The sequence below is a fragment of the Zalophus californianus genome, chromosome 8, assembly GCF_009762305.2.
Source record: "Zalophus californianus isolate mZalCal1 chromosome 8, mZalCal1.pri.v2, whole genome shotgun sequence".
Classification (NCBI taxonomy): domain Eukaryota; kingdom Metazoa; phylum Chordata; class Mammalia; order Carnivora; family Otariidae; genus Zalophus; species Zalophus californianus.
This window is the reverse complement of record NC_045602.1, coordinates 45,137,942-45,162,057: the sequence shown is the minus strand read 5'-3', so window position 1 is coordinate 45,162,057 and position 24,116 is coordinate 45,137,942. Positions and strand designations below refer to the sequence as shown.

The 24,116-nt window shown below is 35.5% G+C and overlaps 1 protein-coding gene across 9 annotated transcripts in view; it reads left to right on the top strand.

Annotated features, from left to right (window-relative positions):
* CTNNA2 (catenin alpha 2) overlaps positions 1 to 24,116 on the top strand; it is a 1,086,060-nt gene that overhangs the window by 133,728 nt on the left and 928,216 nt on the right. For 8 of the 9 annotated variants that reach the window (XM_027622203.2, XM_027622199.2, XM_027622200.2 and 5 more), the window contains one exon: positions 1,183 to 1,289. The exons of the other annotated variant lie outside the window; for it this stretch is intronic. In XM_027622203.2, coding sequence (XP_027478004.1) covers positions 1,188 to 1,289 — 102 coding nt within the window. In that variant the 5' untranslated portion in view covers positions 1,183 to 1,187. The remainder of the gene's footprint in view (positions 1 to 1,182; positions 1,290 to 24,116) is intronic. 9 annotated transcript variants of the gene reach the window in all.

The following is a 24,116-nucleotide window of genomic DNA, read 5'->3' as shown; positions in this document are numbered from 1 at the left end:
CTTTTTTCCCCCCCAAAGCAAATTTGTTGGGTTTATTTGCCATAGCCGTGCAGTAAAGAGGCATGCGCCTATTGTGACAGACCTTCTTTGTACTGTTAATTCTAATAGAAATAATCATCTACATTAATTTATAAAGATAGAATGGAGTGCGGACGTTGACTCAAAAGAAGAGAACAGCAATGAACAGTTTGATTTATAGTGGTATTAAAGCAAATGATTCAGATTTAGTTTGTACATTCTAAGGTTGCTTGTCCAGTGGTTAGTTGTTGAAATATATTCAGCAAAGAGCAGTCAGTTTCTCACTGAGCGACGCACCCCTGATAGAATGTGTGATTTATTCTGTTGAGGCCAGGGCCATATTTTGCGCTTGATATGTGAGAGGCTGCTACCCGCACATCAGTGTTTCTTAGGTAGGAGAGGATTGCTTTAGAATGAAATAAATAACCGTATCAGACACTAATTTTATGGGACTAGAATGTAAATGCAGTGAATAATCAGAGAGCATGTAAATAGCAAGCTAATTTTCAGAACCATCACCACTCAGTTTGCAAAATGTCCTTCCTATTTAAAAGAATGAAACTCAGCTGCCACAGGGAGTATAATATGCCCAGTGGTCAGTTATGATATGAAGAAAACAAAGTAGGATTTTGTTATGACGTAGGTCCCTCATGTGGTATCATGATGGATTTACTGTGCTTCCTGGAAATCTTGGTTGGTCTCCCAGACTGACTTTGGTGTCCTTTCTCAGGTTTTCCATAGCCCTCTGCTTTCCTTGGTCATAGAATGGGTCACACTGAGGCATAATTGTTGCCTACCTTGGATCTCGCTACCTTGAAACCATAAACTACTTGGGGTCAAGGTCCAACTCTTTCTCAGCATTTGGCAGGTGGATGTATGTACTAAATATTGAGTGAGTAAAATATTTCCATGCCAGTTGAATCCCAGTAGTTTGTCTAACATATATAGGTGCCCTCAGGAGCTCCCAGTTTTTAATGTGATTCCAGCATCACTGCCTCACATAGTTCTGGTTCTGATTTCCCCATCTTTAATTTGATGAGTTTCAACGAGATATATAATCTTCAATTATGTTCTGAGTTTTGGTGACTTATTCATTTTGAACCCCCAAGGTAACCGATTATTTCAGTAATCATTATTTCTTACCAGTAATGTGTGTTTCTATAGGGAGCATGACTTCGGCAACTTCACCTATCATTTTAAAATGGGACCCCAAAAGTTTGGAAATCCGGACACTAACAGTGGAGAGGCTTTTGGAGCCACTTGTTACACAGGTAAGGGATGATTTGAAACACTTCGTTACTTGTATATGTTTCTATTGTGATTATATCATGACTCTTCAAAAAACTTAGAAATTGCTAAGAGTGAATACTACATCATGCCATAATGCTAAATACTGAAGATATGTTACTGCCTGAACTCTGGACCGTTTTATTGCCCAATAACATTTGAAGTACCTTTTTCAAAACTCATCATATGATTTTTGAAATTAAGTTGATGAGATAATTAAAGAGGGGGACTCGGTAAATGGGGCTCTCATTCTTAGTAATGAATTCAAGTCTAAATAAACCATTCCTAGCTCACTTTCAGATGCTAATGCATAGTGGGAAGAACTGTATTGACTATTTAAGAGCAAAGTATATTACTTTTCTTTAGTTTAAAATGGAGAATTTATCATGTTGGAAAAATGAAATGTTCCATTTTTTTTGTTGTCACAGTTGCCACATCTCCACAGGTGACTGTCAACAACAACAAAAAAATTCTGGGAATTTAAGTTTTAAAAGTTAATTTTTAGTATCTTATGAAGCATATTATTTGCTATATTAAACTCAGAAATACATGGAATGTGAAAATTAAGGATTTTTATGGTGTATTTTTAGGGAAGTATTATGCCAAATTAAGTAGAAATTTCTTTTTTGTTTCCTTCTTTTCATTATTATTTTTTAAAATTTAAATTCAATTACTGGTTTTTCATACTGGTTTCCTATAGCTGCTATAACAAATTACCACAAACTTAGTGTCTTAAAGCATCACAAATTTATTATCTTATGGTTCTGGAGGTCAGAAATCCTCAAGTCAAGGTGTTGGCAGAGCTGCATTCCTTGTAGAGGCTCTGGCAGAAAGTGTATGTCCTTCCTTGTCTTTTGCATCTTCTAAAGTCCACTTGCCTTCTACCCCGTCCTCCATATTCAAAGCCAGAAGTGTAGCATCTTCAAATCTCTCTCTTGACTCTGACCTCTGCTTCTATCCTCACACCTCCATCTTAGAAGGACCTTCTGATTACATTGGGCCCACTGAAATACTCCAGAATAATCTCAAAATCCTTAACCAAATCACAGCCATTTAAGATAACATATTCACAGTTTCCAGGGATTAGGACATGGACATCTTTGGGGGTCATTATTCCGCTCAACATAGTCTGCCCTCTGTCCACCCCCAAATTCATATCCTTCCTACATGGGAAACACATTCACCACATCCCCAGATTCCCCAAAATCTCAACCTATTATAGAATCATTTCAAGTCCAAAATCTCATCAAAATTTCATCAGCTAAATTCCAGATCTTTTCATCTAAATCATCTAAAGTAGGTGTAGGTAAGTTTCTGGTTATAATCCATTCTTGAACAAAATTCCTCTCCATCTGTTACCTGTGAAACTAGAAAACAACATATATATGTTCCCAGAATGCATTGGGATAAGATACACAGGCATAAGAAAATAGGTAGAGATATTCCCACTAAAAAGGGAGAAGGTGGAAGGGAAAAAAGGATTATCAATTCTTCCTCAAGCAATTTAGAAATCCAGCTGGGCAAATTCCCTTAGACTGGAAAGCTTGGGAACAACTGGCAGTGTTTCTACTGATATAACATTCTTTTTTTTTCTTTAGACTTTCTTTCTTTCTTTATTTGAGAGAGAGACAGAAACAGAGAACACGATCCGGAAGGAGAGGGCCCCGACACGGGGCTCCATCCCAGGAGCCTGGGATCATGACCTGAGTGAGGGCAGATGCTTAACTGACTGAGCTACCCAGGCACCCCCTGATATAACATTCTTAAGAAACCTGTGGTTCTCCCATTTGTCTCTAGGATTCACGCTGTTAGAAAAGAGGCTACTTCACAGAACATTCCCAGATAATCCCATCTCCATTTCTGGCCTCTGCTGAATTGGTCAAAGCCATCCATGAATTACATGCCTAATTTCTTCAAAGAAGCCCTCTGTATGACTGAATACTCTGAGCTTTCAGTCCTTCCAAGGCACAAGCCAGAGGTTATCTAGACATACAACTGGCTTTCTCTCCAGAGCATACTTTCCCGAGAGTGAGTTTTCTAATTTTAGTGCCTTTTGCAGTTTACATAGGCTGAGAATTTTCCAAATCATCAAGTCCTGGTTTCTTTTAGCTTAACAGTTCTTCTCTCAATTTATTTCTTTCTTCTCACATTTTACTATAAGCAGGAGGAAGAAACCAGGGCACTCCTTCAACACGGTGCTTGGAAAACTCTTGACTAAATGTCCAAGTTCAACCTGTACAGTTCTGATTTCCACATAACTGTAAGACACAATCCATCCAAGCTTTCTGTCACTCTTTCTTCCATTTCCTAGTAACATGTTCTTCATTTTTTTCTGAGCCTTCTCTAGCATCTCTTTAACACCTGTGTTTCTACAGTCTTTTTATAATGATTTAGATATTCTCTCAGATGATAAGAGGCTTTCTCTACCTTGCTCCTCACTTCCTTCTGAGTCCTTGCAAGCAAGGCCTTTATTATCCCTGTTTTTACTAACAGTCAGTGCAAGGCAATCTTGGATTTTTCTATTAAAATTCTTTAAATTTTTCTAACATCTGCCTGTTATCAATTCCAAAGCCACTTCCACATTTTTAGGTGTTTGTAATAGCAGCACCCTATTCCCGAGAACTAAAATCTGTATGTTTCCAATTGCCACTATAACAAATTACCACAACCTGAGTAGCTTAAAACAACACAAATTTATTATTCTATAGCTTCAGAGGTCAGAACTCCTCTAAAATCAAGGTGTTGGTAGGGCTGTGTTCCTTAAGGAGGGCATTCCTTTCCTTTTCAACATCTGGTATGCACCTGCATTTCTTGGTTGTGGTGCTTTCATCCTTCCTTAAAGCCAGCATCATACCACCTTCACATCTCTGCCTCTGACTTCAGCTTCTACTGTCTCACCTCTTGCTCTGACTAACTCTCTGACTTCTCTCTTATGAGTACCCTTGTGATGACATTGGAGCCAGCCAAATATTCTAAAATAATCTCTCCCTCTTGAGATCTTTAAACAAATCACATCTGCAAAATCCCTTTGTTATTGAAGATAACATATTCACAAGTTTTCGGGTGTAGGAAGTGGACATCTTTGTATGTAATTGTTGAAACGTTTCATTAGATTTATGCACATTTTTCAGTTGATTGTGATTCTTGTTAGCTCTATGAAAATTTCTTTTGAGAAACACTTATTCCTGAATGGCTCTTAGATATGGGAGTATGTTGTCTACTCAGATTATGGTCTGTAGACTAAGGCCTATGCATGAATTGTTTGTTACTGGTCTGCAGTAAGCACAGAAATTGAGAGTAAGTGCTTTTAAATTTTTATGACATTTTACAGAATAATTTTATGTATGTTGAATCAAGTAATTTTAGACTTGAATTTTTTATCTTTTAAATTTTTTGAATCATTCATTTTGTTGTATTTTATAGTGCTTTGGTTTATGATGTATTGGAATAACAAAAATATGGCTTTTCATCATAGATAGCTTGAGAAAGATTGGCTTAGGAGATATTTTGGAGTCAGGTCAATTTGGTCTGAAATGTAGTTCCTTCAGCCTAGTTAAAAGCAGACTGTCTTTTTCTAGCCTCAGAATTTTACCTTCATATCAATATTAAATTTAATCCTTCTTTTACAGATAAATGAAACACAATAATTAAAACACAATGACTGGTATAAAGTAAATGTTGATTAAATATAGTTTCCATTTTTCTGTTTTTTGATGGCTATATATTCAGGCTTGTGTTAGCCATTATCCAACACTGTATAAGTCAAGGAGAAGGATATAAATGAATCTGGCATAAAAAAACAAAATATTACACATAAACTATCTTTCATTTCTTAAAATTTTCATGTATTTATATTTTGCTCATATTTATCTTATCTATAGAATAGTATATCTAAGATTATAATTAAAAATTATTTTTTTCCATATATAGGTACCTAAATTCTGTCAGATAAAGGCAATGCATTAAAAACATTTATTAAAAGTTAGGACAGTTAAATGTCTAATTTATATTTGTTCATTTAATGCAGTGGAATATGCAAAACTCTTCTTGAATTTCACACAGTGACTTAGCACTGTAATGAGTCTTAGCATCCCTTTAATATCTTCTGGTATCTATGTGGCTTATCTTTCTTTTCAGTGTTCCTACCCTGACTTAGAGAGAGAGATTCTTTCAAAAACATGACTTTTCAGACAAGCTTCTCTATTATTTCCTCTAATATTATGGTTCTGCTATCAAGACTAAGCATTCCCTCCCCTAGAATAAAGCCTTAATGTTAGGACTGATGTGATTGTTGACCTTTGAAAGGCATATGAATCAGAAAGGAGAGATAAGAAAATACTGGATATAAACTCCTGCTGAACATTTTTAAAAAAAGTGGAACTGAGAAAGAAAACTGAATCAAGGCCCTATTTGTGTCACACACACACACACACACACACACACACACTCTCTCTCTCTCTCTCTCTCTCTCTCTCTCTCTCACACACACACACACACTCCTTTATGAATTGAATAAAGTTCATAGTGGTATTCAGTGATGCAATATGCTCATAACCATCCTAGTTTTTCTGATAAGGATAGATAAGTAATGAAATAAATACCAGGAATTAAGGGTTCTCAGTAAAATTCATTCACTGTCATAAGAAAAATGACATTAGAAATTTACTGTTGATAAGTATTTAAAATATGCAACCAAATTATCTCATTTTAATCATAATGTATATGAGGCTGCATATTTATCTCACAATGTCAAAATGGCAAAATCCTTTTTGAATAATTTTTACATTATGGAAGTCATGATATTTCAAATGAGAAAGGATTTATCTTAGAAAGTTTAGTCCTTGAACAAGGTGCCCAAATTTTTTATAAATTCCAGAAAGTAAAAATTTTTAATAGGTCACATCCTGTGATATTAAGTTTTATTAGAAAACTAAGATACTTGATTAGGCAATTTTATTAGAAAACTAAAAAATAATATAGTAGAAATTAAGAAACACTCTTAGATAACTCTTAGAACCAAAGGGAAATGCAAAGTATATATGAGTTAATGAAAAAGATGATGTCTTCTAACAAAATATACACACCCAATAAAAGCTGTGCTCAGTACAAAATTTTAGGTTTAAATGTCTTTTTTGTTGTTGTTGTTTTAAAGATTTTATTTACTTATTTGACAGAGAGAGAGACACAGGGAGAGAGGGAACACAAGCAGGGGGAGTGGGAGAGGGAGAAGCAGGCTTCCCGCCGAGCAGGGAGCCCGATGTAGGGCTTGCTCCCAGTACCCTGGTATCATGACCCGAGCTGAAGGCAGACGCTCAATGACTGAGCCTCCCAGGCACCCCTTAAATGTCTTTTTTATTAACAAAAAAAAATAAATAAATAAACTAAGTGTTCATCTTAAGAACTCAGAAAAAGAACATCAAAAGAAACTAGAACAGAATTTAGTTAACAATGGAAACTGGAATCAGTAAAATAGAATATAAAAGTTAGAGTGATTAAATAAATTCAGAATTTGATTTTTCTTTGAAATGGCCAATCCTCAACACACAAATTATGGAAAATATATAAAGAAAAATATATAGGATTTTGAATGAGAAAGCATAAATAATTCCAGGAACAGAGCAACTCTTACATGCAACTCTACTCTGATGAAACATGCAAACCTACAGGAAGGAAATAAGTTCCTAGAAAAATTTAAATCACCACAGTATATCCAGAAGGAACTGGAAAACTGGAATAAGCCATATAAATATTGGAAGGCTGTTTGAAGATCTTTTATCAAAAAGCACCAGAACAGATGGATGCATACCTAAATATTATTAGACATTTAAAGAACAGATAATCACAATATTATTTCAGTTACCATTTCAACTATAGAAAAAGATAAACAATCCTCAATCATTTTTTGAAGAATCATAATTTTATTATTAAAAATTCAAGATATTTTTAAAAACTTTTTTTACAAAAAGATAATGTTGGTTCTATATCATTTCTGAATTTAAATGCAACAAAAAACACCAAAAAACAAAAAAAAATTCATGAAATATAGCAAGTACCATCCAGCAGTATGTTCAAAGATCAGCATATATATAACAAAATAGGAAAGTTTTTTTTAAAGATTTTATTTATTTATTTGACAGAGAGAGACACAACGAGAGAGGGAACACAAGCAGGGGGAGTGAGAGAGGGAGAAGCAGGCTTCCCGTGGAGCAGGGAGCCCTATGCAGGGCTTGATCCCAGGACCCTGGGATCATGACCTGAGCCAAAGGCAGACACTTAATGACTGAGCCACCCAGGTACCCCTATAAAATAGGAAATTTTAGGAAATATAATGATAGCCTAGTATGAGGAAATGAATAAAAATATTTTAGTAGCTCAATTGATTATACCATTAGATGCTAAAAAGACATTTGATAGAAATTTTGCACTTATTTCTACTAAAAAGTGTAAAGAGGATGGGATCAAACTTAAAATAAAGGAATGTACCATGTAAACATTGAAATAAGACAGAGAAAACACTCTTTTTATGATGTTGTAATTAAAGTTAATATGAGAATGGGATTAGGTGACTAGATAGAAGATAAACGTAAAAAAATAAAGTTTCCATTTGTTCTTAGCAGCTAGAAATCAAAACAGGAAAATATACTCTTTTTAGCTGAAAAAATATATAAGGGCAATTATTTTTCCTATATAAAATGGGTATTAATTTTATAGTGTTTAACAAATTCCTAAAATTTGTAATTACTTTTACTCCATTGAAGTAGAGATTATGTATGCACAACCATTGAAGTCAAGAAGGCTTGATTATAAGTACAGGATTCCCAATGATAACTTAAATATGTTACTTAATGTGTCACCAAATGTAAATTATAGATAATAATAATTTGTACTACAAAGGATTATTGAAGGGATACATGAGATGGTGCATTAAAGTGATTGATGAAATGTCTGATGTTATCCTGATACAAATTTGCTCTTAATGCTGTGTTCTTTACTACCTGGTAGTAATGGCTTTCCAGTTATTAGAGAATGGGTGCCATGTATAAAATAGGGATTCATTAGATACTTTCTTTAGAAAAATATTTTAATGCAGGTTTAGAGAAGAATAAATTGTGTGTTACATTTAATCAAAGATTACTAAAGCAGAAACCTCTAAATTGGGAATTCAACTTCAGCAAGCTAATGAAACTCATTCCATCACAATAGGATAGAATGGAATTTGCTGGAATTTAGTTCCTTATTTCCTTTTAGTAAGATGAATCTGCAACTTAAATCACAATAAGCATCTGAAAAAAAGAATACCATTGATGTTTAATGAGCTGTTCTGAATAGGTGTAATGGGGAAAGACCCTCCTAAGAAGAGGACCTTTCTTTAATCATTTCCAGTATTATTTTGAGTAATGTCTATGGGCCTCTTTTAGATTAGACTCTAGTGACTTCTATAGTTAGGTCCTTTAAAATTGTACTCAAAAATTATTTCAAAAGTAAATAATTAGAACTTCATACACTTAAAACTATTGTTAAAATTTAAAATTTAATTTTATACTTTAAAAAAATACTTGATTTTCTCCTTTTTTTGATACTAAGTCTTCTTAAAGTAGTCATCTGTGTGACTCACAACTATAGTTAATTTCCTCGGTGCATTTAAAATTAGGAAATCATGAGATTTAAATTTAAAATCAGGGGATTTAAACTGAAAATTATTCTAGAAATAAACTGATACTCAGAAATGAAGTAACTTCTGAGGCTTAAGCCAGTGTGTGCCTCTTTATGCTATCCCATACTCTGTCTTACACAGTTTACAAGATAGAGTATTTTCTGTATGAATTTACCAAAAGAATGAAAGTATAAAATGAGGTCTCATGGTACCCATCTGTCTGGAGCATATCATTATTGAGAACTACCTTAATTCATGGTTTATTCATGAGATTCAAGGTTAGGTGGTTTCTAGGGTGACACTACAATGTTACAGTAAATTGTGTACTTTTGTCAAAGGGTTTAAATTGTATAAAAAGTAAAGGATGTGCTAAAAGCAAATGATGTGAACTCCATTAAGTTGGTTTAGTTCTTTGATCAATGTTATATATAGCTTGATTACTCTGTTTCCAAGTATTTTTCCTATTTTTATTGTTTAATATTTTCATACCAATCCCATTTTAATTTTTGAATGCTATTTTCCTTATCTGAGAAAATGGTTTAGTTTATCTGCCTTTAATAGAAGTTTCTGTGGGTGAATGAACTACATAAGATACCATAACTTTTTATTTAAAAATATCTTTATTTTATATTAAAATAGGATTTGAAAGGAAATAATAAGGTTATGATTTAGAAGTTTACTTATCACAGACCTGTACCTCTGAAAAAAATAACACATTATATGTTAAAAAAAAAAGATGAAGAAGATAGCAGGGAGGGAAAAATGAAGGGGGGGAAATCGGAGGGGGAGACAAACCATGAGAGACTATGGACAATGAGAAACAAACTGAGGGTTCTAGAGGGGAGGAGGGTGGGGGGATGGGTTAGCCTGGTGATGGGTATTAAAGAGGGCATGTTCTGCGTGGAGCACTGGGTGTTATATGCAAAAAATGAATCATGGAACACTACATCAAAAACTAATGATGTAATGTATGGTGATTAATAAAATAATTAAAAAAATAAATAGTATATATTATAGAAAAAAATCACATATATAAATATTTAATTGAAAGACTATAAAATATTTTTCTTTTGCAAATATTGTTTTATCCCCTAATATTAACATTTTTTAAGTTGCTGCATTTTTGTTTTGTTCTGTTTGTTTGTTTTTACAGTAGATACATATACCTAAAGTAGTTATTATATTGGAAATAATTCTTTGAATTGAGTTTTTATGGTAGATTACTTGGTAGTTACTGTGTCTGCCACTTCTGAAATAGGTGTTTAGTTGACTAGTATATCGTGTGGTATTAGATTAATTTCTGTTTTGGGATTATGTTCAAGATTTTGTTGTCTGCTACCAGATGGGAATGACGCTCTTTTTGTTTTATGGCCAGCTGTGTTGGCCATGTTTTGAAACTCGAGTAATGTATGGAGCCCTTTTAAACAAAAAAAAACAAAAACAAGACAAAATTTTCCCAAATCCTAGAATGGACTTAAAGTAGTATAAATGTGGAATTATGTATGCATATATGTTCATTCATAAAGAAAATTACAAAATAAGTACTAAAACCACAAAAACAAAAATTGAAATCAACATTAATTTGATGGATGATGTTACATCATTGCATTTGATGTAAATGATTATGTGACTACTCTAGCTCTGGGTCTTTTGTGTTTGGCAAACACTCAGTACCATGTACCATGTGATGTGTCAATTCTCCCCCTACCTTTAGAATCAACTACTGCAAATCAGAATTATTGAGTTCACCATGGCATCATTTCACCTTTGTTTAGCATAAATAGAGTCACAGTTAACACACAACATCTGCCTCTATTTCCTTCTCATTAGCCTAGGACAACAGAAGTTAAGCAGTATGATACTATATGGTTTTAGAATACAAGCAAACTATATTAACAATGATGCAACTAACTTCTATCAAAATGTTTCCTTTCAAATAATTTCTGACTTAAACACAGTGATTATTTTATGAATGCTAATAAGAGAAATTTTATTTAGTAGAGGATAAAAGAGAAGTCCTAAGGTACTATGAAATGAGTGCTCTACATACTACCTCAGTTTATTAAGTTCTTGTTCTCCATGAGAAAGGGGGTTTTGGAGGTTTTCCCTCACACTTTATTAAGCTCACCAATCCTGATTTCTTGTGTCCTGCTCATAGGGATGGTCCAAGCTGCTGAACTAAGTTTTCTAAATAACTTTCATGAGAGTTTTGTCATTGCTTTGGACAGTTTTTACTGCTCTTGTTTTAGTTGGAGCTCTTCTCCATTAGCACAGAACTAACCATAAATAATCTGGAGCCTCTAAGGAGAAAAGGGGGGAAAATTCTAATGTTTCTTGAGTAGTTGCTATGTATCTGAAACCATCTTAGATATTTCTAGGAGTTTTCATTACTTCTTGGGTCAACTTGGTGAAGTCAATATTATTTTCTCCATTTTATAGATGAAAAAAGAGAGAGACTTAGACCACATAATAAAAGGCCTAGGATGAATTAAACTGAATAAGTGTGTTGCTCCTAAGGTAAACGTGGGCTGAAAATACCGAATTGGCAAGTTGCTAGTACATCAACCACAGAGAATTAGTAGAGTAAAATGGGAAGAGAGTACAGGATTAAACTGAAGGTGGGGAAGGGGTGAACTCCCAACATTAAAACAGACAGAGGAAGGGGGTAGAAAAAGAGAGGTAAACCATAAAACAGACTCTTAACTATAGAGTACAAGCTGAGGGCCGTTGGAGGGGAGGTGGGGGCGATGAGTTAAATGGGTGATGGGGATTAAGGAGGGCACTTGTGATGAGCTGGGTGTTCTGTGTAAGTCATGAATCACTAAATTCTATTCCTGAAACTAATATTACACTGTATGTTAACTAACTGGAACTTAAAAACATGAAACAAACAAAAAAGAGGAAAAGAAGCAAGCCAAAGAGAACTGAATATATTCATACAGTCAGGAATTAGTTCCTTTTCTAGTTTGCATTACCTAATTCTTGCCCACACCAGATATTTGCTGAATGCAAACATGATGTAAACAAATTCCTTAACATTCAAATGAATAAGTTAAACTAAAAACCTATTTTCCCTATTAAGTGGTTAATGCATGTGAATTCTCAAACTTAGCAATAACTATTTCTTTTATTCTGTTTGGCAATAAACTCAAACCTTAAAATATTTTTCCTCTTGCACTTTCCATTTCAGTGAACAGCGACTATTTTAAAGGGGAAAATGGTACTTAAAACTAAATTTAAAAAAATTAATGTCAGAAAAGAATAATGATTTTTATGTGCTTGACACTGGACAATTAACAAAATCTTATGCATACTAATTCAAAAATTTCAAGCAAGAAACTGTGTGAGGTTAGCTAACAAAATTGCTCAAAACTACCTTGGACAATATAGAAACCTTATTAGAGCTGGCGACCAAAAATTCCACTCTACCAAGCATGAGAATGCCTACAAAGTGACAGAATTGCATTTACTCAGGAGCCCCGAACTAGCAAACTAATTAAAGCTTGTCAGAGATCTAAGATTAAGGATTGGGGCATGGCAACACACATGCTTTTCTGTTTCTTGTCATCCTGTTAAAAGTACAAAAGATATGCTTTGTTTTCACATAATTAAGAAGGAAGGAAGGCCAGGAAAAGTCATAGGAAATTTAACCAGCTATTTTTCTTTCATTCTGATATAATTCTGAGTCCTTCTCTAACTCGACTGCCTTGGCTTCATGGCTCTGCCTTCACAATCTGTGCTTTATCTTATTTTTCTACCTCAGCTTTAAATGTTTATTTTTTGGGGGGCTTAGACTTAGGACTCCTCTTTTCTTTTTTCCGCATTTTCCCCCAGTTGATTCTACCCATCCGTATGGCCGTAAGTATCGTCAATATACTGACAATACTCAAATTTGTATCTTCAGCCTACATCTCTTCACTGAGCCTTCATCTCACACATAGGAATTCTCCTTGGTTTCTCTCTTCTCCGCTATGCCCTCCTCTCTCCATCTCTGCTGCTGAAGTCCTGGTTCTAAACCCAAGTCCTTTCACACCAATAACCAACCATGGTCACTTACTAAATAATCCACCAATCCCAGTTTTGCTCACTTCCTGTACATTCTCTAAATAACAATCAGAATGATCATTGGAAACAATGTATAATTTGATCATATCATTTTCCTGTTTAAGACTGTGCAATTAGGAAGCTTGCTGTTGCCAAGCAGAGGAAATCTTTCTTTTTCTTACTGGACTATGCAAGCTATGATGAGTGGTACAGGACTCTTACAGAAGATGGACAGATCCTGGGGCGCCTGGGTGGCTCAGATGGTTAAGCGTCTGCCTTCGGCTCAGGTCATGATCCCAGGGTCCTGGGGTCGAGTCCCGCATCGGGCTCCCTGCTCAGCGGGAGCCTGCTTCTCCCTCTGCCTCTCTCTCTCTCTCTCTGTCTTTCATGAATAAATAAATAAAATCTTTAAAAAAAAAAAAAAAAAAAAAAGATGGACAGATCCTAAACTCACCTCTTCCCATGGGTATTCTTAGGCAACACCTGCAGCAGTGTAAATAACCCAGAAAGTGACTGGCAGAACAGACTTTCCACAGCTAAACACAGAGAAGAAGCCACATCAAAGAGGGTAGGAAGGGCAAAGACTATCGGGAACCAAGCTGACCCATGAGACTTTCCACGGGAGGGAGGGCCGGTGCAAGCACAGAGAAGGGAGAGGAACAGACACTATACCAAACACCCTAGGCATGGGGGATCCACACTGGGAAGACAAATCCCCAAAATATTTGGCTTTGAAAATGAGAGGGGCTTAACATTCATTGGCCTTAATGCACAGAACTCTGAAAATCAGGGGCTTGGCTCTGGGAGAGCCAGCGGACATTAGAAACTGAGCGCCTGCCTTTAAAGAGACAACTTGACAAATAATGCTTCTGAGATACAGCATAAATCAGCAGTTTGAAAAATGCCTGGGATGTATGGAAAGAAGATTTATTTACTAATCTCAGAACATGTGTGGAGAAGCAGGGATCTTTAGGAGATTTCTCCAAGAACAAAAGAGCTGGTGGTTGACATTTCCTTCCCTCAGTGCCTAGCCTAGATACAGGACCAGCTGCAGGAACGAGGGCAGCACAAACACTCTCCATGTAGCTTGCTAACAGTGTGCCCTGTCCCTGCACTCTCCTGGGGATCCACCCTGCCCCTCCAACCCAGCCTCCACAGTTCTCCAAAGCAGAGACACAACCATGACATTATGTAAGCAGCCCTGACAGGGGCTAGCACTACCCCAAAGTGACTCCTGCCCCAGGCCATTCATACCAGTTTGCAGCCCCAGCAGTGTGCTGGGGGCAGACATCTGATCTTCCTGCAGGCCCTGCCCACCAACAAAAGCTTCCCAGGGTCAGCACGGGGAGAGCATCTCACAGTTCAGTACAACTGCAGCTCTAGGAGCTGCCTGGTCTGACCCAACTCGAGCCCATGGTGGCCCCAGACTGGCTCACTAACAGCACAGGGACTGTACCCTGCCCACAGCAGACAAAGAAAGCTGTTGAAGACAACTAGGCAGAAGGCAAATGTGGCTCAATCATAACAACATGGCACATGCAGCAAACATGAGACATCCCTAAAGCACCAGGTTCTAGTGAACTGGGGATGTTGCCCTACAGGACACCACAGGACCTCTTCTTCATAAGGCCATGACTTTCAAGAGCAGGACATGTAGCTGACTTTCCTAACACATAGAAACAGACACAGAGTTACACAAAATGAGGAGGTAGAAGAATATACAGTTTTTCAGCAGAAACTTTATAGGTCAGAAGAAAGTGGCATGATATATTCAGAGTGCTGAAAGAAAAAAAACCTGCAGCCAAGAATACTCTATCCAGCAAAGCTATGATTCAGAAAAGAAGAGATAAAATGTTCCCCAGACAAAGGAAAGTTCAAGGAATCCATAACCACTAAACCAGCCTTACAAGAAATGTTAAAGAGGACTCTTTGAATGGAATGGAAAGACCAGAAACAGGAGTAACAAAAGTAGGAGGCACAATGTGGTAAAATTAAGTGTATCTAAAAAAGTCAGTCCAGAGATTTCTAAAATAAAAGGATGTGAAGTATGACAGTATATACCTCAAATGTGTGTGAGGGGGACAGGAGTAAAAATTTGGTGTTTTTAGAATGAGTTCAAACTTAAGTAACTATCAATATAGACTGTTATATGCTTAAGATTTTATACAGAAACCTAATGGTAACTACAAATCAAAAAACAAGTAATAGATATGCAAAAGATAAACAAAAGGAATCCCAGTCTATTACTAAAGAAAGCCAGCAGACCATAGAGAAAGGGGAGGAGAAGAAAGGAACAGAGAAGAACTACAAAAACAACTGTAAAATAAGTAACAAATGGCCATAAGTACATAGCTGTCAGCAATTATTGTGAATGTAATTAGACTAAATGCTCCAACCAAACACATAGGGTGATGGAATGGATAAAAAAGCAAGACCCATCAATATGCTGCCTATAAAAGACTCATGTCAGATCTAAAGATATGCAAGATTGAAAGTGAAGAAATGGGGGCACCTGGTGGCTCAGTTGGTTAAGCATCTGACTTTTGGTTTCATGATCTCAGGGTCATGAGGTCGAGCCCTGCGTTGGGCTCTGCACTCAGCCCAGAGTCCCTTGAGATTCTCTCTCTCTCCCCTTGCTCCTCTCACTACTTATGTACTTCCTCTCTCTAAAATAAAATAAATAAATAACATCTTTAAAGAAAAAAATGAAAGTGAGGAAATGGAAAACATTTATCATACAAATGGAAGTGAAAAGAATTCCAGGACAGCAGTACTTATATTGTACAAAATAGACTTTAAAACAGATACTGTAAGAAGAGACAAAGAAGGACACTGCATAATCATAAAGGAAATAATCCAACAAAAAGATATAACAGCTGTAAGTATTTATGCACCCAAAATGGGGAGCACCCAAATACATAAAGCAGCTATCAACAAACCTAAAGGAAGTAAGCAATAGTAATACAATAATAGTAGGAGACTTCAACATCCTACTTACATCAGTGGATAGATCATCCAAACAAAAAAATCAACAAGGAAACAGTGGCTCTGAATGACACATTAGACCAGATGGATCTAACAGATACATTCAGAACAGTCCATCCTATAACAGCAGAATACACTTTCTTTTCAAGTATACATGGAACATTCTTCAGAACAGATCACATATACGGCCATAAAACAAATCTCAAAAAATTCAGAAATATTGAAATCATACTATATATCATCTCTGATCACAATGCTATAAAACTAGAGAACAGACACAAGAAAAAATCTGGAAGGAACACAAATACACAGAGGTTAAATAACATGCTATTGAACAATGGGTGGGCCAACCAAGAAATCAAAGAAGAAATCAAAAAATACATGGAGACTGCTGAGGAAAATAAGTCAATCAGAGAAAGACATGTATCATATGATCTCACTGATATGAGGAATTCTTAATCTCAGGAAACAAGCTGAGGGTTGCTGGAGTGGTGGGGGGTGGGAGGGATGGGGTGGCTGGGTGATAGGCATTGGGGAGGGTATGTGCTATGGTGAGTGCTGTGAATTGTGTAAGACTGTTGAATCACAGACATGTACCTCTGAAACAAATAATACATTATATATTTAAAAAAAGAAGAGGATAGCAGGAAGGGAAAAATGAAGGGGGTGATATCGGAGGGGGAGACGAACCATGAGAGACTATGGACTCTGAGAAACAAACTGAGGGTTCTAGAGGGGAGGGGGATGGGGGATGGTTTAGCCTGGTGATGGGTATTAAAGAGGGCATGTATTGAATGGAGCACTGGGTGTTATACGCAAACAATGAATCATGGAGCATTACATCAGACACTAATGATGTAATGTATGGTGATTAACATAACATAATAACAAAAATACATGGAGACAAAGGAAAATGAAAACACAGTGGTCCAAAATCTTTCTCAGATACAGGAAAGCTTTTTTGTAGAGGGAAGTTTATAACAATACAGGCCTACCTCAAGAAACAAGAAAAATCTCAAACAACCCAATATTACAACTAAGAGCTAGAAAAAGAACAAACAAAACCCAAAGCTAGTAAAGGGAAGGAAATAATGATTAGAGCAAAAATAAACAAAATAGAAATGAAAACAGCAATAGAACAAATCAATGAAGCCAGGAGCTGTTTCTTTGAAAAGATCAACAAAATTGATAAACCTTTAGCCAATCTCACTAAAAAGAGAGAGAGGAAGAAAGAGAGAGAAAATTCAAATAATCAAAACCAGAAATTAAAGAGAAGAAATAACTGACACCGTAGAAATACAAAGGATCATAAGAGATTTTATGAAAAATTTTAAGCCAACAAATTGGACTACCTAAAAGAAATGGATAAATTCCTAGAAACATATAACCTCCCAAAACTGAATCAAGAAGAAATAAAAAATTTAAGCAGAATGATTACCAACAATGAAATTGAATCAGTAATCAAGTCTCAACAAACAGAAGTTCAGACAGCTTTACGGGTGAATGCTACCGAACATTTAAAAAAGAGTTAATACCTTTTTTTTTTTAAACCATTTTAAGAAATGGAAGAGGAAGGAATGCTTCCAAATTCATTTTACTATACCAGCATTACCCTGATACCAAAACTAGATCAAGACACTATAAAAAAAAAGGGAACGACATGCCAATATCTCTGGTGAAAATAGATACAAAAATCCTCAATAAAATATTAAGAAACTGAATCCAAAATACATTAAAAAAATCATTCACCACAACCAAGTGGGATTTATTCCTGGGATGCAAGGGTGGTTTAATATTTGCAAATCAGGGGCGCCTGGGTGGCTCAGTCAGTTCAGCGTCTGCCTTTGGCTTAGGTTATGACCCCTGGATCCTGGGATCGAGTCCCACATCGGGCTCCTTGCTCAGTGGGGAGTCTGCTTCTCCCTCTTTCCCTCTACTTCCCACCCCCCCCGCTTGTGCTCTCTTGAACTCTCTCTCTCTCAAATAAATAAAATCTTAAAAAATATATTTGAAATCAATCAACATGATACATCACATCAATAGAAAGGATAAAAACCACATAATTTCAGTAGATGAAAAAAAAGTATTTGACAAAGTACAACATCCATTCATGATAAAAACCCTCAACAAAGTAGTTTTAGAGGAAACTCAACATAATAAAGGCCATACATGAAAAACCCACAGCTAGCATCATACTCAGTGGTAAAAAAGTGAGAGCTTTTCCTCTAAGAACAGGAACAAAACAAGAATGTCTACCTTTACCACTTTTATTTAGCATTGTAGTAGAAGTCCTAGTCACAGCAGTTGGACAAGAGAAAGAACTATAAGGCATCAAATTGTAAGGAAGAAGTAAAACTTTCACTATTTGCAGATGACATGATAGTATAGATTAAAAACCCTAAGGACTCCACAAAGAAACTACTAGAACTAATAAATGAATTAAGTAGAATCACAGGATACAAAATCAACATACAGAAATCTGTTGCATTTCTGTGCACTAATAATGAAGCAGCGGAAAGAGAAATTAAAAAAATCCCATTTGTAGTTACACCAAAAATAATAAAATACTTAGGAATAAATTTAACTATGGTGGTGAAAGATCTATTACCCTAAAGCTATAAAACACTGATGAAAGAAATTGAAGATGACACAAACAAATGGAAAGGTATTCTATGCTCATGGTTTGGAAGAAGAAGTATTGTTAAAATGTCCATACTACACAAAGCAATCTACAGGTTCAATGCAATCCCTATCAAAATACCAATAGCATTTTTCACAGAACTACAACAAATAATCCTAAAATTTATATGGAACCACAAAAGATCCCCAATAGCAAAAGCAGTCTTGAAAAAGAACAACAAAGCTGGTGGTATCACAATCCCAGATTTCAGGATATACTACAAAGCTATAATAATCAAAACAGTATGTCACTGGCACAAAAATAGACCCATAAATCAATGGAACAGAGTATAGAGCCCAGAAATAAACCCATGATTATATGGTCAATTAATCTATGACAAAGGAGGCAACAATATGCAATGGGAAAAAGACAGTCTCTTCAACAAATGGTGTTGGGAAACCTGCATAGCTACATGCAAAAGGATGAAACTGGGCCACTTTCTCACAGCATACACGAAAATGGACTCAACATGGATTAAAGACTTAACTGTGGACCTCCAAGTATAAAAATCCTAGAAGAGAGCACAGGCAGTAATTTCTCTGACATTGACCATAGTAACATTTTTGTAGATATGTGTCCTGAGGCAAGGGAAGCAAAAGCAAAACTATTGGGACTACATCAAAATAAAAAGCTTCTGCACATTGAAGGAGACGATTAACAAAACTAAAAGACAACCTGATGAATCAGAGAAGATATTTTCAAATATATCTGATAAGGTATCCAAAATATGTAAAGAACTTATACAGCTCAACACCAAAACCCCCCACAAACAATCCAATTAAAGAAATGGAAGACATTTCATTTCTTCAAAGAAGACATTCAGATGGCTAACAGACACATGAAAAGATGCTCAACATCACTAATCATCAGGGAAATGCAAGTCAAAACCACAATGTGATACCATTTCTCACCTGTCAGAATGGCTAAAATCAAAAACACATGAAACAAGGGTTGTTGAGGATGTGGAGAAAAAGTAACCTTCCTGTACTGTTGTTAGGAATGCAGACTGGTGAAACTACTATGGAAAACAGTATGGAGATTCCTCAAATCATTTAAAATAGAATTACCATATGATCCAGTATTTACTCAAAGAATATAAAAACACTAATTTTGGGGCACCTGGGTGGCTCAGTTGGTTAAATGTCTGCCTTAAGCTCAGGTCATGATCCCGAAGTCCGATCGGGTCCCACATCGGGCTCCCTGCTCAGTGGGGAGACTGCTTCTCCCTCTGCCCCCCACCCTGCTCTCAAGCTCTCTCTCTCAAATCAATCAATCTTTAAAAAATTCACTAATTTGAAAAGATATGTACACCCCTATATTTATTGCAGCATTATTTATAGTAGCCAAAATATGGCAAAATATCGCAGCAACCCATGTGTTCGTCAATAGATAAATGGATAAAGAAAAGGTGGTGTGTGTATATACATACTATATATATATATAGTATATGTATGTATATATACACAATGCAATATCACTCATCAATAAAACAGTGAAATTTTGCCATTTGTAACAACATGGTTGGAGCTAGAGTGTATAATGATAAGTGAAAAAAGTCAGAGAAAGACAAATGTCATATGACTCCACTCAAGGTGGAATTTAAGAAACAAAACAAACAGGAAAAAGAGACAAACAGAAAAGCAGAATCTTAAATATAGAGAACAAACTGATGGTTATCTGAGGGAGGGTGGGTGAAGGGATGGATGAAATAGATGAATGGGATTAAGAGTACAGTTAATTGTGATGAGCATGAGTAATGTATAGAATTGTCAAAATACTATACTGTACACTTGATAGTAATATAACACTATGTTAATTATACTGGAATTCTAAAAATAAATTAATTTAAAAAAGACTAATTATTTTTATTGCATATTAGTATAGAATTAAAACTCTTAACCATATCCTGATTTGTCCCCTACTACCATCATCTAGTGCTGGGTCCCTTTAAGCACCATACTCAAGCCACAGAGCTTTTCTTTCAGTTTTTTGGATGAATGGGATTCCCCCTGACCTCAGGGCCTTTGCATATGCTTCTCTTTCTGTATAGGATGCTGCTGCTCTTTTAATGCTATTACTGGCTTCATTGCATCTTTCAGCCCCTGTATTACATTTTCTGATGTCAGAGAACTTTCTTGACTACTCTTTTTTTTTTTTTTAAGTACATGCCCTTTGCCCCGCCTTCTCCATGTTTTATCTGTTTCTTTCTTTCAGAGCACTTATCACCATTTGTAATTGTCATATGTATATTTCTGTGTATTTTGTCTGATTCCTCCAATAGGTCAAAAACTCCATGAGGATAGGGATGATGTCAGTCTTGTTTACATACATATTCCCAGTATCTTGGACGTTTAAATATTTGATAAATATTTGTTGAATGATTAAATAAATACTCCTCCTTTAAAAAAAAGTCCAATTTGTATATTTACTTTTTGCCTGCCTCATTCTTCCAAAATTAGTTAGTAATAAGTAGTAATTATATATTGCAGTAGTTTTTTAATGAAAATGTTATCAAATAACAATTGTTTTTATGGGATTTCAAGGATGAAAATATGTATTAGTTTTCTAAGAGTGTGTATCAATGTTTTGATACATAGTCACCAATAAGAAATGATATTTTTGTTTTCATATGCTGAAATCTGTAATATTTCATATTCATAATAAAAGGCATAGTATATACATTTAATATGTATATTTGTATATGTACATGTAAAGAAAATGACTTTTCACATTGCCTATAATCATATTCTCTTTAGAAAAATAATTTTGCTTGACCTGTGTTCGATGAAATTGTTCTTCTCAATTACCAGTGTTCAAAGGAATTTATGAGCTTTATTGTAACAGTGGGCAAAAGGATCTTCACTAAAGTTTCTGAAAACATTATGAACTTCCTATTTGCTGAACTGGCATTGGAATATCGGTACCACACGTAGCTGTTATCAATCTTGTGCCATTTAGTTGACTATCCAAATATCCTTCCTTGACTGCTACTTGCCTGACTGTGATTGCTAGATTTAGTAAATAAAAATTCAGGACACCCAGGCAAATTTGAAATTCAGATAAACAACAAATCATTGTGTAATTTAAGTATGCCCCATGCAATATTTGAGACATAGTAAGAGTATTTGTTATTGTGTAGGCTCTGGAACAAGAATTGATTTCATTACTAATTGGTAAGTTCTAGATAATGCCAAAATTAATATCTCAAATGAGTATGTTAGCAATGTAGGAAAGAATAAGCAGAGATTGTCAACACTTTTTTAGAGCAATTTTTGACCACTTCACTTTAAATTAAATACAACTTCCTCATTTGTGTTTCTTTTTACTCCCGTTCTTGTCACTCCTGCTTCAATTTCTATCCTCAATCTAGAAAGGACTGCTTTCAATGTCTAAAACTCAGTGGTTTCTCATTTTACATATGCTTGGAAATTCTCTTCTCTTTCTTTTCCCTTAGATTGGCTAGACTGGCTAGCACCTACACATCCTTCAGTTCTTATCCTAGATGCTGCTTTCTTCAGTTTTTTTTTTTTTTTAAAACACCCACAAACCTGGCTTGGTCTCTGTCTCAGAGCATCCTGTATTTCCCCTCATTATGTTTCAAACTGCAGTGTTATAATTCCTTGTTTTAAATGTGTGTGTGCGTGTGTATCTGTGGGTTTTTGCATGCATGCGCGCTTGTAAGCATCGTCTATATTATCCACAAGACCAGAAATTCTTTTCTCTGTGTATTCTTGTCTTGTCCTGGCATGCAGTAATTATTTGGTAAATTTCTGTCACATGAGTAGAAGAATGATGATCTCTTTGCTGACACAGTAAGTGCTCTCCTTAATTGTTGTTGTTTTTTTTAATGCCTTCCTTACTTAATGAGAATCTTTCTTTTTCTCTCTTTCTCTTTTCCTTTTGCTCTTTTGCTTTTCACCAATATAAGTCTCCAAGCTTAACAGAGCTAAGATACAGTTTTTGGAACAACTCAACTATAATTATTAGGTTATACTGTCTTTTTTAAAAGTATATTTTGAAAAATTAATGGGCTTAGGATAATGTCATATCTCCTGGTTGATCTTTTTACTAATAATTTTGTGTTTTATCATCCCAAGAGTATCGATAATTGTTGCCATATTATTACCTGGGCTTGGAAAAATGAAAGGGAGAGTAGAATGTATGCTTGATTTTTTTTAAGATCTCCTGCAGCATGTTATTTAAATTTAAAAAGGAAAACAATGTATAAATTACTTGAATACGATGTTATTACAAAATATAGCTATTATTGTAAGTGTACTATGGAGCCCTGTGGTGATGGCTGAGATGGTAATTTCATTCTAAACTGCAGTTTTCAATGGCTTATTTAACATGAACTCCCAATTTATACTGTTGACTGAAACCTTTCAAGCTTGTGTTCATCCCCAAGGGGAATTTTAGGAAAAGATGAGATAAAAATCCCTTTAGGTGACTTATTCAAGCATGGTAAAAATGATTTTCACCCGATAATTAAAGATTTCAGAATATTTTGTTGGGTTGTAAAATTTTTAAATGGTTTCCAAACTTTATCCTTCATAGGAACATGTTTCCCAGAAAGGACAGGCATTGTATTGAATTAGGGAAGGTGGACATTTGTTCTAGATTTGTTCTGGATTTAGCAAAGGAAAGGATTTTAGGGAGATCTTTTCTCTAGTGTTGTCTGATGCTTTGATGGGCTTCATCGTTTTGAGCAGGAATTGTTATTTAATACAGTTTAGGAATGATAGTTTAAGTAGGTTATATTTGAAGTAGGTACTATGAATTGGAATTATGACTCTATTTTTAGAAAAGTCACCTTTATTAAAGTCTGTGTGATCACTCAATTCCTATTGTTGGTTCATGTCTGGCCAGGCTTGCTTCATCCCATTTAATCTGCTTTTCCTCTCCCCAGCCAAGTCTGATAACTCCTTGTATTTTAGAACTCCACCTGTAAGGATGGGTTCTTAACTACAGTCCCAATCCTGATGCCCAACACTGCTCCATGCTTCCTGAAGCACAAGCTTCTTTTCCCATTATAGTCCCATTTGATGTTCTATAAACAGCCATGGGAGATACTAGGATTCAGTGAGCCTATTTATGGGAAATATTTTTTTTAATAAAACATAGTTGTATGGAGAAGATGATGAATTGGGTGTAAAATATGGCTCATGGATTGGAGATATCACAAGTCAGGGCACAGGAAGTTCTGGAGAGGTGCTCAGTAGGAGGTATATACATCAGATGTTCTTTGTTTTCCCTTTTTGCTAATAAACTTGTGACTTTGGGAAATTACTGTTTTGGTATTTTTTTAAGAATTATTTATTTATTTGAGAGAGAGAGCAGGGGGAGGGGCAGTGGGAGAGAAACCTAAGCAGACTCCATCATGAGCATGGAGCCCAGTGTGGGGCTCCATCTCAGGACCCTGAGATCACGACCTGAGCTGCAATCAAG